The following is a 16,219-nucleotide window of genomic DNA, read 5'->3' as shown; positions in this document are numbered from 1 at the left end:
ATCCGTAGTATATAAACCTTTGTATATGCGCTGTAGTAGATCAGTTCGAATATCATCTTAGATTGCACTCATTCTGTCTGGACTCTGAGTCCCTCCGTTATCCATCCGGACTTGAGTACGCTACTCTTGTCTACTCCGAGACTTAGGATAGATTCCTATAGTCTACATATCCGCCTCTGTCTTCGGACAGTCCTCACCCGTTAGTTTCTAGTCCGGATCCGATCCGGATTGGCCGTTACTCTATACATGCGATACTTTAGCTCTCTGAAATAAGGGGCAAGACTCGGGAAAGGGGCACAGCGCACAAGCTGAGGCCGAAGCCCTTCGGATCCGATACTACTTGAGTACGGTCTTAACAGTTTGGTAGGAGACGGCGCCCAGAGTCCTCACACACCATGTCTGTAGGGCAAGGTGCTCCTGGGTCAGACTGGTCTACAAATATCACATGGTCGTCCAAGTCAGCGTCATGGACATAATCCGTGGTGTCGTCAATGTAACTAGTGTCGTCAATGTTCATCGGAACTTCGGATTGAGGAGGAGTAGAGCTAGGAATGGGGGTTTCAGTAGCTAGTACTGGCGGACTCATGAGTGCAGTCATTTGATCAAGGAGATGCTTATGCTTGACATCAACACCGGGAATGCAAACAAAAGTCTGAGTTTTCTTAGGGTCTCGAGATTTCTTGGGGCTCATAAATTGGAGACCGAGCCCTGAAGACGTTGGCTGAGCACTACGCGTATTGCGGGCGGGAGGCATGTGGTAGGACTGAGTACTAGGCAGAACTTAAAAAAAACACTTATGTGAACGAAGTACTGCCAGGCACTGAGAGCATCGCCTAGCAGGTGCACCATGGAGGATATTGAGATGCTCAAGGACATATCGATGAGGATTGTGACCATCGTAGAGAATGTAATATGTATCCTGGAAGAGCCGCAATGAATCAGCGAGGGTCCCAGGAGGTGCTGCAGAGGAAGCAAGGTATATTTGGTGGTACTATAAATAGAACATCGCTGAGGCTAGGTCTACAAGATAGGGTTTCATCCAACATAATAATACCGTCTTACTGACCTTTAATACTACCGAGAAGTAATGCCTGAGGTGTGCTCCACGCTACATCGAGTTTGCCCCCTGTCGCTACTAGTCGCCCAGTCCAACCTCTGCGATTGGTCCTCCACGGATCAATCACTCGTCAATCGAAGGAGCTTCCTGGCAAACGGTCTACCCACCACTGCGGCTTCCTGCCCAGGAACTTGGTGAGTCGTCAACCCGCTTCTGAGTGGGGCGCGGACAATAATTGTCAGGTCGGTCGTTGAAGATGTACAACACATTAAAAGATCCTTCGTCCATGAATTCTGTTGGAACTGTCCGCCCGGGAGATAGAATTGCCGAACCCGTACCCATCGAAGAAATTCTGAAGTATCTTATGAAGCTGTATAGAGGGTCTACGTGGTCGTTGCTGCTGGCCTTATGAGCGGGAAGGTCGAGATGTACCTCAGCGAGGAGGGAAAGAGCCGTGTCACAAATGGATACGTAGTAGCCATAGATCTGACGGTTGTGCTTCGGGGGTGGAAGGATCATATTAATACGCTGCTGTTTTGGACCGTTTGGTATGTCCAGAATCGCCCTATCTTTCTCGACTTCACCCAGCTGAGCAAGAGTATTGTAGATAGATGTCAAATAACACTCAGACACACCTGTATGTTACGCACAGCTTCATTGAGGCTTTGAAATTCTTGAGAGCATCTGTTCGACTCCGAGTTTGTTGTTGGTTTGAAAGAGGGCCCAATTGTGATGCGACACCCTATTTTGGAGCTGCATTGGGAAACGGATGTAGGCTCGCGACCAGCCTGGCTTTTTCTCTCATGGACTACATAGAGCAGCTAAATAGCAATCTGGTGCGTCAACATACCTTATATAATTCACTCTAATAATTTCCGTATGAATCCACTGCATCTGCCAGTAAGCTCGCTACTTCTGATTAAGATTCTTGTAACACAGTATCATGAATCAGATTCAGGATGATGTAGTGCCTGTTGTCCGCAGAAATGGCGGATAGTTCCCTGTGTGGGAGTATTGGTTGGATTCTGGAGCGAAATGGTATGCGTTGGACGGGGGACGTCGTGTCTACGGGCATTGGGTATGCGTATGAAGAGTTGTGCTCGATGTCGTTCTGGACATGATTGTGCGGCACTCCTTCTTGGATGGTGGGTATATTGGGCTTGTGTCCTGCTATGACAGGCTCTGTCGGACCTAGATAAGTGTTGGCGCTAGTTTCTGGTGGGGGCTGCGCGGAAACACGTTAGCATCTCGTCAGAAACATTCGAGGTAAAATTATTGATTACAGGATTGTATTCAAACGAAGCCTTGCTCGTTCGCAGACCTGAAGGGCCAAAGTCCTTGCCATATCCAGGATGCGGACTTCCGTTGGGCGAAGAGTACCCTGGTTCCTGTGATAACGAATGTTCCCTGTATTGGTAGGCAAACAAAGGGGCGTCATTGAAGTGAGCCTCGTTGAGCGATCCCTGGCTGGACGACCGGACATGCGCGTCTTGAGGTTGGATTTACTGTAACGTAAAAAAAAATCAAGGAACAAATATATTGATCATAAAGGCGCAGTGTACCAAGAGCGTCTCCTGCCATTCAGATCGAAATGATCGATGCCAACACAGTTGCCGACGTCTGAATAAATCGCGCTGGTCGCGCTGGTATCGTTCCGTGAAATTGAGAAGTGAGGACGCGACGAATTGACCTTAAAAAGGATAGGTGTAGATTGGTTTCATTCAGATTGGGAGTCACTGTACTATCATACCCAAGTTGAGTTTATCTATGACATCCTACAACTTTTAATAACACACATTCGAATTCATACTATGATGTCTTAACCACTTGAGGTCTTAACTGTTGTCCAATGGCGACTTACAGCTAAACGACGTCGCAGAATGCGAGGTATCGAACGAAGACACGATCGAAATGACGGGCCGAGTACGCGCTCAGAATAGCGCAAGACAAGCATGCGAGTGTGAGAAGGAAATTCCACAGGTGGAAGAACGTATTCTTGGTGAAAACTGGTGACAGGGTTGAATTTGGCGTGAGGGAACTCTGAGCAGAAGTTGGTACGTACATGCACGTTTCCAACGCGATAAATCCCTCCATGTATCAACACGGTGGGCGTGGGGGTTGTTGATGTCAAACTCTCCGTCGCCTTTTGTAGCATCCAGTTGCATGCAGTAACCCAAGATCATGAATGGTGGGAAGGTGTATGTAAACTCTGAAAGGAGATTAAGTCGTGAGAATAGCAACTAGAAAGATATGAATACTCACGGAAGATGCAAACGGCAGCAACCAGCGACGAGAGGTCGCTGAATAGCGGGATGGAGGATCCAATAACGAAGGCAATGGACCAATACACTATGACAGAGATGGCGAAGTAGTATTTACCCAAAGTCACAGTCAACTGGGGGAAACCAAACATCTCCACGAAAACGTTGTTGTAGATGACTTTGATACCAATGTTGCCAAGCATTGCAGCAGCAATGATACCAGCGGTCAAAGAAATGGCGTTCGTTGCAGTCTGTAGACCGTAAGCGGAAATTCCCTGGTTGGCCGGCTGCAACAGCATCGTCAATAGGATTCCAAGTCAAGAGAGAATTGACGGACATTGATAACATATTGGCCTTGGTATGTGTAGACGAAGAGGCCAAAGAACATGTATACGATGAAGATAAAGATCTGGGCATACGCCATAGCCTTCCAGAAATCCATTGGGCGCCGCATTTCAGCCATGAACTCGACAAAAATCATGCTAAAATAATTTGTTCATTTGCACATGAATGTCTTTATGAGTTATGATGACTTACGATCCACCGAATGAGAACACAATCTGCATGATACCATCGAGCTGGTCCTGGAAAGGCTGTAGGTTGATTGCCAGAGTCACCACGGGGCCTGTGTCTTGTCCAGACGGTGACGCAGTATAGTTAGGTGGCGAGTTAGCCACAAAGGCCATCGTCATAATCAATACAATGATGTTTAGCCAGATAGAGAGATTGGCGACCTTGCCAAACTTCTGAAGAGTCCGAATTTGACCGAGTACCATTCCAGCCAGGGTCCAGACAACGTTACAACGCTGAAGCATAAGCTATCGAGAGGTAGGTTATATGACAACATACGCCAAATCACGACAAGGGCACCTTGAACTTTGCCATCTGCGAAAGACCTTGGCCATTTTGAAGAATAATGATCGCGACATTGAACACGAGCTGCAAACTTTGCAAGATGTTGCAGACTGTAGATCCACCTGATCAATCGATTCTCTACATTTATGAGTGTGTTTACGTACGATACTTGAACCAACGGCCATAGATGCGTTGTCCTAAGTCTCCGAAAGACCTGACGGGATACCTTTCCGAGTCCAGTTTCAAGAACATCCACCATAGGAGAAAGCCACCGTATGCAGCCAAAATGCCGAAGACGAAGAAACAGGCTACACCAGGACCATATCCAACTTGTTGGAATGCCCACGGGGTAGAGTAAGGACCCAAAATGTCTTGGGAAGGATGTCGTGGAACCCATCAAAACCGTAAAATGTGTCAATCAGCTTACCGGTGGTTATAAGATAGAACATGCTTCCCCACGTGGCCGTCCTAAGAGCCCCAGAAGCTGCACGGTACTCGCCTGCGGTGACTAGAGCGCCGCTCCCCTCCTCTGAGGAATGAGCGACATTCTTCCCATCAGACGCAACAGAACGCCTGTCAGATTCCTGGGAGCGATTGAATATTCTCATCAGGCCACCCGAGCGGCTACCTTCAACATCATTCTTGGCAGAGAGGGCCTCCCTGTCACGTTGAATCTTGGCATAGTGCATGTATGTCTCGAGATTGGGCGTAGTGCCATCAGGAACATACGCATCCTGTTCTTTCTCTGACAGGTAGGCTTGAGGATTCCTGACGGCTGGAGTCATTGTGTGGGAACAAGGAAGAGTGGTTTGATACGGTAGGCTTTATGTAACTGTCTACATATGCTCGATGGTGCCATTGCATAAATCGGGACACGAAGCACAGATATTCTGGATATATGAGTAGCCACATGACAGAGTGGCATGACCAGTTCCTGGGACAGCACCACGAAAGGCATAGCGTGAATGATCTAAACGGCGAGTCAGAACAATCTTTTCACGTTCTGATGATCAATGTGAATTGATTCTGAGAATGGATTGCACATGCGCACAATCTCCAAAGTGGGTATAACGTAACATTTTGGCGCCATATGGTGTGGGCACGCAGATCTGATGGCACAGAAAGATGTAGCGCACCCTTTGGCCATGGTAACGAGCGTGTGTGGCAGGCAGGCAGGTATCACAGGGAGGACGAGAGATATCACAACTGATATGAGGGAAACGAGCGTGTGCGGCAGGCAGGTATCACAGGGAGAATGAGAAATACCACAGGCAACGCACGTCGCATTAACATTGATATCAGGGAAACGAGCGTGTGTATCACAGGGAGGATGAGAGATAACCCAAATGATATCAGATAACCAACAATATTTATATTATTGACATCACATATGCACGTCAGGTAAGTAAGGTAAGAATAGGTCACGCTTGCTTGGAAGAATCTTGCATTGCGGCTAAATCACGTCTCAATTTGGAAGCCTTGCAAGGCACCTTCCGACATATTGATTTGATATCTTACATAACATTGCGGTGAAGAACATTGATGTGTAACTAATTCTAAGTCGAACTAAGGTATACTTACTAGTACTGATCCCTCACTTGTGGCCGTACGACCTAAATTTGTCCTCCCTCTCCGGCTTTGGGCCAGCACCTGGCGGCGGGTGGAGGCGGGATGTGACAGCACTGACAGGCGGGAGAGGCGGGTCAGCCATGCTCTGGGGGCACCGGTGTCCTCACTGGCAAATACCGTCAGAGCTTCGCCACATGTACCGCAAGACCGCAGACCTGAAGTCTCCTCAGACTTGTACCCAGACCGGCCATTTCAAAGACGCCCTCGGGGATGGTAGCTTACTTATTAACCCGCGATTCCTTACCACCCTAATAATCTGTTTCTCATTCACGAATCCACCGCGGCTTCTGCCCCGCCATCGTTACCGGTTAAACAGGCATCACTGCCGTGACTCCGCCGGGTCGATGGTTACATCGAGGGAATGCGATATCGTGTCTTTGATGGTTGAACGCAAGGATATCCATGATCACAAACAACGCTGGCAGGCTCATGGAGATCAGGTTTGATTGGGATTTACTAACAATGTAATGTGATGTGGGATACGATTGGCCTTGAAAGTTCGCCGTTCAACAGAACTGGTAGCAGTTTGGGACGCGGGAAGTACAAGAAGTTTCACGGTAAGTAATGCCGGAACAGTGGTCACGATATATTATGGCCAACAATCTGGACAAATGGTACAAGTGCTGTCAACTTAAATGGATTCCGAATTCTTTCCTAACTATGTGCGCAGGAGAGCCTGATCAGGTTCGTTCGATATCCGGGATGCATTGGCCTTTTCGTGACGTTTCTGAGTCCACGAAAGCACCCTTTTAAACGTTTAAACACGTGTATGTGTTTCACCGTATGTGATTAAACTCATGTAGTCTTCTTCGAGCGTTATCAACCAAGCTTGTAAGGTGGTCCACGCACCGCAGGCTGTTCCACAAAAATTTGAAGCAAAGTTATTGTTCAATTGACCCCACCCCTGAGAACAGTGGTGATATGAAATCCTTGCCACAAGCCGCTTTTATCTTTTGTCAAACGCAAAGGCCACAGTCCACTCGTGACAGACTGGGTTGATATAAAAGCTCAGCATATGGGAGATGCACCATCACACAACGCTCCTCAACAGGCTCGATCCTGTTCATCACATTGCATCGCTCCATCTACATTAGTTATCCGTGACACCATGCCCTCCCTATTGGCTGTTTCCCGTGGGCTCTTACTCCGTACGCTCGTCATGCCATTCTTCTCATACAAGACATTTGCTCACTTGTTTTTAAGTCAGTATTTATATCTGCAACATCGAATCAATTGTGATTTTAAGGCTGGTAATTAATGCGCATACCGTAGGAGGTAAGTGTTTTAAATCTAGCTTTAACCCTCATGCACACCAGTTTACTTCAGCCTTCGTGGTCCTTGCTGCTGTGTCAAGCGTTTTTGCTCTGCTGGTTTTCCCGGTTACGTGAGTTCATCACCGCGCGCTCTAGGTGCGAAAAAAGCTAACGGCTCAATAGCCTCTGTTACAAGAGGCAAGCAGAAGCAGAGGTTAGTAACACTAGATACCTCATTGCCTTTAGCGCTTTGTGCCTTTTAGATCTCCGTACGTCACCTGACTATACTGCTCGTACCTGCTGTTCTGACGTATCATCAGCATCTTGTATCACTCTGCCATTCCGTGCGCATCAGAATAACGCGACAGCCCTTTGTCAAGACTTGTCTCAATCTGGTGGATGCACAGTGGCTAATGTCCTCATCGGTTGCTACTATACGTCCGTTATCCTTGGTATGTTCGGGGAATCATGTTGTTCCACGCCAGTCGCTCACTTTCATTTAGCTATCATTGGTTTCGTAATCACGTACATCGATAGACGCTCTGGTATTCCCAAAGTCTCGCCTCCGTATCCAAACGCCCAAGCGGCAAGTTCACATTTCACCTTCCAATACCCACAAGACGTGGAGTCAAGGAACATGCCCACTGAGCTTCCAACCGGAAAAGCGAAACAGGCGCACGCAGATGAGAGGTGGACTGAGATCCCTCTGTAGACGGGCATGGTTAGTTTTGTAGTTGTCCTGCGACTGATGGGGGCAGCTTTGTTTGATTATGGTGTAACATCACAAATATGTATATGTCGCACTGGCTAATAAAATACAAACATGCGCACAAATGGTCTGTTGTTCCAGATGACATTGGGTATCATGAGGACTGAGTCAGATTCGCTCCTTCCTCAAACATACTCCGGTGACCTGTCAATGTAGCATGTATCCACCCATGCCCGAGATCACGAGCGATTTTGCAGAATGACTGCAACTTCACGATGGTACCAAGTTCATCTAATTCGTACGCGACTGTCCTGGACGTCGTGCAGTCTAGTAGCGCCTCCACATGTGTGATAACAGGACACAGCGCAAATACGTCGCCACCACGTCTTTGGTGCGCTCCATTCCAAGCTGAGTGCGGCGATCCGAATGCTTCGTTGTGAATGAAAGAAAGGAGTCCTTGTACTCTTGGCTCATTTTGACGGTGTATATCTGTGCTGCTCGGTTGTAGAAGAGACCCGTAGAGGTGGGAAGTAGACGAAGCGGGGCGTTTAAATTCGAGTTCAATCCAAACGGATTTTCGAATCATCTGCATCGGATGGCGAGATATACTGCAGACACATGTGCTGCGTTGATCTGCCTTGTGTATCCATAGACGCCCAGGACACGGGGCCGCCTGTCTCCTCCACACCGTCAACGCAAGAATGTCCTTATTATCATACCTGCCTTCCTCAACAATATATCCTCCCAGCGCCTCTGCACTGTGTACATGAGCCCGACTTTTGTCTTCACAGCTTCCGATTTGTATCCACCTGTGATAGGTGGTTGACCGGATGAATATTGGTGTTTCCCGTGTCGAACAGCTACTCCAGTACATCAACATATAATTTGTCCAAAAACCTGCATATAGCTTACTGTAATATCACTACAGACTTCCGAGATCTGCGTGTGCATCAGATGCAACCAAGTGGTTGTACAAGCTCGGAATCTCCTCACCATCGCCACCCGAATCCAAAACCACCAACAACAGCCACATCACCCCAATCCCACAAGCAATGCAAGGTTCACCTTAGCATCCTCCACGCCAACACAACATCTTAGTCACGGAGATCCTGATAGGGCAGACGACTCGTGCATCAAACAATACTTTCAAATATCCTTGTTCTACTCCCCTGCCAAAGCTTACCGCAAAATCAGAAACATAAGAGACACGAATCAAAAGTATCGCACCTGAACGCATGCCAAGGGTGAAACCGCAACAAAGACTCCATCCTTCCTACGCATCAACGCCGCACATATGGAAGCTCGACGAAATATCTTTCACGGATGGGTCTGCACGGCTAAGAATGCACCTATGTGCTTGACGCGTCTGTGGGCTGGTTTCATTCATATTGGGAGTCAGATTAGGATGGCAAGGAATGGGACTACAAAGATGGTGGATAAATCCTCATTAACGAGTCTGGTTCCTCGGGGATAACGAGAGGTAGTGACGGCATAACAGGTGGTGGAGGCGAGAGTAGCAATCGACCCTGCGATTGTACAACTGGGAGTGAGAGGTCTCGAGTTATTGGGATTATTGTGGTCAATGGATGTTTTGAGCGGGATTCAGGAGAGATAAGAAGTGGCTCGTCAGGGGAAGGCGATCAACAACCAGAGGGATGTAAAGTACGGGATGGCGTATCGGAATAAGTCTCTGGGACGACTGCGTCGAGGGCTACGGGGAAGAAGAAAACAACCAACACGAGTCCGCTGGGCGTGACATGGAAAGGGATGGAATCAAAACCAGTAGTCCCTCGTGTTATGTAAGGTAGAGCAAGGGGTGCTGGGCTCTAAAAAATCAAGAGCTTGAGAAAAAAACATCGCAGAGGCAGGCGATGACGGGAAGAGGCCATCATCTACTTGAAGTTAAGAGGAATCAGGAAACGGCAACTGTGCATATTATAGGATGATGGGACAAGTTTCCTGATTCAGTAACCAGTTGGAAACCTACTGAGGTTGTTGATCGTGGATCGAGCAATCAGTACTGCGAGGTGGCCATGGATAGACTTTCCATACGTGCACAAATATTTGCCACGTGTATGGCATATTAAACCTACAAAGCAACACGATGTCGGGGACGCAGAGCAGCGGATGCAAAATATTGACCATGCGCAGGGTCGGCTGTCGAAGAAGGGCGGCAAGATGATAAGCAGTGGGACTGACGAGTTTCAGATTGCATCAGGGGCTGTCTTGGATCATCGATGATCATTCACTTGTCCATGGCTATCGATTGTAGTAGACGCGGAGGCCAGGGCAAAATTTAGTTTCACTGCTTTTATACAGTACAAGTGCTTGCCGCTGCGCGGCTCGTTGGATGGATCTAGTTCAAATCTAATAACAATTCTTTATACACGACGTTGGACGTATTGAAATCGTCATTTGGTTTGTCTTCTGAAAATAGGATGCGTGAATCGTCTCGTTGACGGATCCGTGAAAGGGCTGTGTACAGTTGACCGTGTGCGAAGACTTCGCAGCGAAGGTTGAGAACGGTCTTGTCAAGGGTTAGACCTTGGCAACCATTGAAAGTCGTTGCATATGCAAGACGGAGGGGAAATTGTAGACGATGAACAGTCTAACTTACGCGTGGGGGTGTGAATTCGAAGTAGATGCGGGGGATGTATTGAGTATCTCCAAGTTGACCTGTCCTGTTGTTGATGACTCGAACCTTGACATAACGGCGGTGCAATTGTTGTATGATGAGGCGTGCATTCTTCACCAGTTCCTTCTGAACAGACATATTGCGCCTAAGTGAGCAAATACAGCCCTGCTTGAGATAAAGTTCGTGCTTTGGAATTCCATTTTGTGAGAGAATTGCGAGAAAATCAGGTGTCGCTTCAGGGTGATCTGCTATGAGCTGATCATCTTCTTTTACAGTGTCAGCACTGTAGTATACGACTGTGTGAAATATCATCAAGACGGATTCATGGATGAACCGGGCATAATAGATCAAGTCGTAAAACACAAATGATGCGTGGGCAAACTGATGAAGAACGACTCAGAATTTATATTTTTCGTTGTGCGTAAATGACGTCGACATGTTTTGGAGCTGCGGTGTTCAAACAGCAAGATGACGCAGATGAAAGGGTCAGCTTATAAGGAATTGATGATGTGCTCGCAACCAAATGAAGTAAATTTCGTGAGCACGAGGACTCGGCAATGTTGTAAGTGATGGAGCGAAGCTAATGATGGTAACGTTAGTAAGGTTTCTGAATGGTAGTGGTAGTAGAAATTGGTCAAGTAAGCGCACGTGAGACGCACGCGGGTGGACGCCGCGCTCCAAGTCATCATAAGATTATATATTGTGGATGGACTAGTGACGTAGTGCTTTACTAAGCTACTAAATGAAATACCAAATATTACAAGATGGGCAAGTCGTAAGTCCTGCTGGTACCGGGTGTCGAGAGAACTTGGAATATGCGAAGGTTGTTCTGCTGATATAAAACTGTAAGTGTACTGTGGATTGGTGCAGAACATAACAAAGCAAATACGAAGATACTTCTTTACACAGTTATCAAACCAAGTACAGTCATGCTATCATGAAACAAGTAAACAGGTATTTAGAACGTGTCACGACTCAAAAAGCTGGGGAGCACTCTTGATAGATGGACACGGGTGCCGAAGCTTCCGTTGCCGCCTTTCGGGTTGCACGTTGACGGGTTACAACTGAGGATGAGATAGAATTACAAACGGGTTTCATACAATGGAAAAGAAAAACCGAACCTGGAACAAGGTGATATTAGTTTGTCGGACATTTGGTGAATTGAAAAATATTAGAAAAATGCATACCTTTGCAAGTTTCTGCCCTTCGGACAAAATATCAAGACAAGACCGTAGACCCTTCAAACACCACTGCCATTCGAGCCAGGAAAGGAGGTGACGATTCCAGAAAGCATGGAATTTACGGTTGAGCGTGTCATCCCGTGGATTTGGAGCACGCGAGAGATGGATAGTCCAGTTTCGACAGGCGTACTTGAGAGCGTCGGAAGACAATCGACTTCTTTGCTGCGCTTTGTGTGTGAAAGTCGTGAAGGCGCTCATAGCATAGATGATCTCCCCGTTTGGCGGACGATATGTTGACAATGCAGAGGCGGAATGATGCTGGTGGCTTAACGCCAGGAACGCCGGGAACATTAAGAAATCCGGCAAGGTTTTGAACTGCTGGATAACTTGGAAGGATAGCGGTAAAGGTAATTCTGGAACGATAGTATACCCGTTGATTGCTTCCAGTGCACTCGAGAATTCTTCCATAGTTACCCAGAAAGATGCTGCGGCAGTGGATTGCCACGCTAGGCCGTGAGACGTCTGCGACCAGTCTCGTGCTCCCTGGGTCTGCAGCCAGCTTCGTCCTCCCTTTATCTGCAGCCAGTCTTGTGCTGCCTGGGTCTGTAGCCAGTCTTGTCCTCCCTGGGTCTGCAGCCAGCCAACGCTCCCCATGTCTGCAACCAGGTCTGTCCTCCATGGGTCTGCAGCCAGTCTCGTACTCTCTGGGTCTGGAGCCAATCCCGTCCTCCCCGGGTCTGCAGCCAGTCCTGTCCTCCCCAGGTCTGCAGCCAGTCTTGTCCTCCCCGGGTCCGCAGCCAGCCTTGTCCTTCCCGAGTCTGCAGCCAGTATCGTGGTCGCTGGGTCTGCAGCCAGCCTTGTCCTTGCTCGGTCTGCAGCCAGCTTAGCCCTCCCGGGATCCGCAGCCAGGCTCCCTGGATCAGCAGCCGGCCTTGTCCTGCCTGGGTCTGCAGCCAGCCTCGTCCTCTCTTGGTCTTAAGCCAGCCTAGTCCTCCGTCGGTTTTAAGCCAGCCTCGTCCTCTCTCGGTCTTAAGCCAGCCTAATCCTCCCTCGGTTCTAAGCCAGCCTCGTCCTCCCTGGGTCTGCAGCCAGTCTCGTGCTCCCTGGGTCTGCAGCCAGTCTTGTCCTGCCTTGGTCTGCAGCCAGTCTAGTCCTCCCTGGGTCTGCAGCCAGTATAGTCCCCCCTGGGTCCGCAGCCAGTCTTGTGAATTCATGGCCTGTGCTGTCCGGAACCACCCCCATATGTCAGTGTCCCGGACCGACGCCAGCCCCTCTTGGGTCAGCAGCCACTTTTGCCATGCGTGAGTCCACAGTTCTTCCTGGGTCTGCGGCTGGTCATCTGGCACTTCTTGGGTCTCTGACGAGTATGACGACTCTAAATCGCTTTGCCATTCCAGCCTCAAGCTTTCCTCGAAGTCTAATTCTGCCTCGGTCTCCAGCCAGTCTTGTCCTCCCTGGTTCTCCAGCCACTTTTCTCCTCCCTCGGAGCACAGCCAGTCATCCCCTGCGTATGTCTGCAGCCAGGCACTCCCGTCCTCAGTCCCCAGCCAAATTGTAAATCTGAAGTGCGATCTCCCCGAAGCCATAGTATACTGATAAGGACCGACAATGGCTCCAGTGGCTGAACGAGGAACCTTAATGAATCTTTTAATTTTTTTGGGTCCTCAGGTTGCATGGCTCGGCTCGGCTTTTTCAGTTCTGAGAGCGCATCCAATAGGGCCGTGCTTTCTGGAATCTCTTTCATCATCAAGCGAAAAGAGGAATCAGCAAGGAGGGAGTGGGCTATGGACAGATCGTGTGCGTATGGAAGGCTGCAGTTTTTGAGGGGTCGGAAACGTAGTCACGAACGGATGAGTGAGAGATATTCACGGGGAGACTGGTGTCGGTAGGAATATCCATGACAGACCGTAGCTGTATCAGCGTTGTCTGCACATCCCTTCCCAAACCAGGGCCAAGAAGTGTCGAGATTAACGAGATGGGAAGAGGGTCTGCGAGGGCGGCGACGATGGACAAGTGCAAGTATGCCCGCTTGGGGTCGGCACACGTGGAGAGGATACGATCGTATAACTTGTACACTTCCGTTCCTGGTAGCAGCTCGCTTGTCAGCTCGAGCATCAGCTGTAACCGATCATGGGGATCACTGTCTTCATCGTCGATAATAAATTTCATCATCGTAGACGCCACGATGAAACGTCTGCCAGCTCGGCTTGCCAGCTTCGCAAGGTCAACTTCCGATGGCTGGGGAAAATCGGGATGGCGACTTTCCAGTTCTTTGAAGGAATGCCGTAAGAAAGTGCAGATATCGTTGTCAACGTCTGCGCCGTCCAACGAAATGATACCACCCTCCCCAGAACTTCTCACGGGTATCTCGCGCACCAATGGGCGCACCTCGTCGTTCTGAAAGACTCTGCTAAGATACGTTTCCGAGCGACTTGTGAGAAGAATGTGGGTCACGGGTAAATCAGGCTCACGAAGAGCCCGTGCAAGGAAAAGGATGAGATCTTTAACTTCGGGTTCCGATGTGCATTCATCAAGGGCATCGATGACAAACGACAAGGGTGGACACCCGCACAATCTGGATTGGAGTATCTGGAGAGGTCGAAGAAAGAAAGTCTTCATCTGGTCGCAGAGAGGCGCATCTGGATCTAGTAGAGCGGGATTGTCGTGGATAATTCTGCACGCATCTTTCCGGATGCTTGGAAAATTGGCGACAAGCTGGTAGACAAGCGTCGAAAAGAAATATCCAGCCGTGCAGCGTTTGGTATGCTTGCGCGAGAAAAAGAATGTTCCTGCTAGCCGCATTTCGACTTTCGTGTCTTTGGTCACTTTTAGATCTTTCATCTTGTCAGCTACTGTAAACGCAACGGCAGACTTTCCGACACCAGCCGTGCCATGCAGCCAAATGAGTTGATTCTTCCCTGGGTCATCCAGTATTTCGTGGATATATTTGAGGAGATCAACCCGGGTCCCTTGCAAACATTTCGGGTGGGGCTGACGTTCACGGGAGTTGTGTTGGGCACCCTTGACAGCGACCTCGGACAGCTTCGCCCAAATTCCTTCAAGAACTGTCAAAGAAGTCAGAGAGCTTGCGAGAGATAAGAGATAGAAGCACTGACCTTGATCCATTGACGAAGGTTACAAGATACGAGATGCAATGAACCAACTGAAAGTACCACCTGGGTTCGAGGGTGTGGTTGGAAAAAATCTTGGCGATAGTTATCTGGAGGGATGACGTACGAAGATTTGAGTCAAAGCTTGTAAGTTGTGACAAGACTTGGGTAGCGGAACGATCCAGCTGTCGATTTATGGAGAGTGCGAAGTGTGATGAAGATGAGATGTATGTTTCAATCTATTCTGCTACGCAAAGCTCGCTAGGTTGTTGTGGAGTGCAGTTGAAGGACGAGTAGGCGCTTGCCATCCAGTGCTTACAGGAGCCTGAGGACACGAGGCTGTTCAGGCTGTGCGGCCACAGTACTGCAGCAGACACAATCACTGCTCAGGGGTGAACTAGAAATCGAGAGAGAATGTGCGCTGTTGTATGATCCCCTGGATTTCTGTAGATTATAATTGTGACCGTATTTGGACCGTATTGTGAGACTCTACGCTGCGAAAAGGTGCTAGTGTTGCAAGCATAGAGTGTTGAGTACTGGGTTCACTATCATTAACTTATAGTACTAACAACGATTTTCAGAACTAGTAGCTAGATAACGATAACCATGTGTGTACTTCAATTTCAATAAGTACTGCAGGGTCACCGAAGTATCTATTGAACAAATGGAAGACTGAATTACGTCGGAACCAGGGATGCGCGTCCGCCGCGACTAGGACAAAAGGCACAAAAGGGAGTCGGTAGCCAGCTATTAACGAGCGTGGATCCAAACGAGTACGAGTCTTGCCTCGGGCCAGGCCGCCAGACATAGGTCTTCCGAGTATTCACCAGCCCCCCAGATCTGCAGCGACTCCTGACTCCTACAATTACATTAAGATCATCCAAGACATTACTGGGTCTCACCGGCACCTTCCGGTGCTTTCCGTACGTTGCGGGAACTGTGGACGAGTTGATCTCGGATGACAAAGCCAAACATGTGAGTAGTACGTCTCTCCAGAGTATAACTTGTAGACCTCCGTTCCTGGTAGCAGCTCGTCCAATGATCAGCAAGCTAGCAAATACATATATATCTCAGTCTGGGGTAAGAACCGAGCTGCTCGTATGGAGGGACTCATAACTTTATAGTAGGTTAGCGAACGTGATAAGAACGTTGACGTAGCATACGAAATGACACATTGTTACTGGACGGCGTTAACTCGTATCCTGTGGTTGCGGTCGACCTTATTCCGATGTTCAGGTCGTTCCTGGCAGCAGCTCGCTCGTCAGCTCGAGCATAAACTGCAGCCAATCATGAGGATTATTGCCTCCATCGTCGATAGTAAACTTCATCATCGCAGACGCCCTAATGAAATGTCCGCCCGCGTGACTTGATCCCTCGAAAGTTGTGGGAAATCGGGATGGCAATAAACAGGGTCAGGATGGAAATACTGACAATAACGGCTGTGTAATGGAATGGCACCAAATGCTAGCTGGGATCGAGAGTGCGGTTAGGTATCGTGTGGGCGTGTCTCAAATAAGTTGTGAAAAAGG

General features: G+C 48.7%; 2 protein-coding genes across 2 annotated transcripts; one reads left to right on the top strand and one right to left on the bottom strand.

Annotated features, from left to right (window-relative positions):
• Nucleotides 1-2,814: 2,814 nt before the first annotated feature.
• On the bottom strand, nucleotides 2,815-4,958 carry DFJ58DRAFT_745397 (transmembrane amino acid transporter protein-domain-containing protein; the record flags this gene model as incomplete). Its single annotated transcript, XM_041387387.1, has 8 exons — nucleotides 2,815-3,063; nucleotides 3,120-3,266; nucleotides 3,320-3,605; nucleotides 3,656-3,800; nucleotides 3,856-4,136; nucleotides 4,189-4,283; nucleotides 4,338-4,544; nucleotides 4,601-4,958. 8 exons carry the CDS (start codon nucleotides 4,956-4,958, stop codon nucleotides 2,921-2,923), a joined length of 1,662 nt encoding a protein of 553 aa, XP_041244394.1. The 3' UTR covers nucleotides 2,815-2,920.
• A 1,603-nt stretch (nucleotides 4,959-6,561) lies between these two features.
• DFJ58DRAFT_349103 (uncharacterized protein) lies at nucleotides 6,562-7,830 on the top strand. The gene is made up of 6 exons (XM_041379982.1): nucleotides 6,562-6,950; nucleotides 7,006-7,077; nucleotides 7,129-7,186; nucleotides 7,239-7,324; nucleotides 7,376-7,507; nucleotides 7,559-7,830. The coding sequence occupies exons 1-6, from the start codon at nucleotides 6,818-6,820 to the stop codon at nucleotides 7,765-7,767; spliced, it is 690 nt and encodes a 229-aa protein (XP_041244393.1). The 5' UTR covers nucleotides 6,562-6,817; the 3' UTR covers nucleotides 7,768-7,830.
• Nucleotides 7,831-16,219: the final 8,389 nt, after the last annotated feature.

This window comes from Suillus subalutaceus, assembly GCF_016647625.1.
Source record: "Suillus subalutaceus strain FC151 chromosome Unknown DFJ58scaffold_46, whole genome shotgun sequence".
Lineage (NCBI taxonomy): Eukaryota > Fungi > Basidiomycota > Agaricomycetes > Boletales > Suillaceae > Suillus > Suillus subalutaceus.
This window is presented reverse-complemented; position numbering and strand designations above follow the sequence as displayed.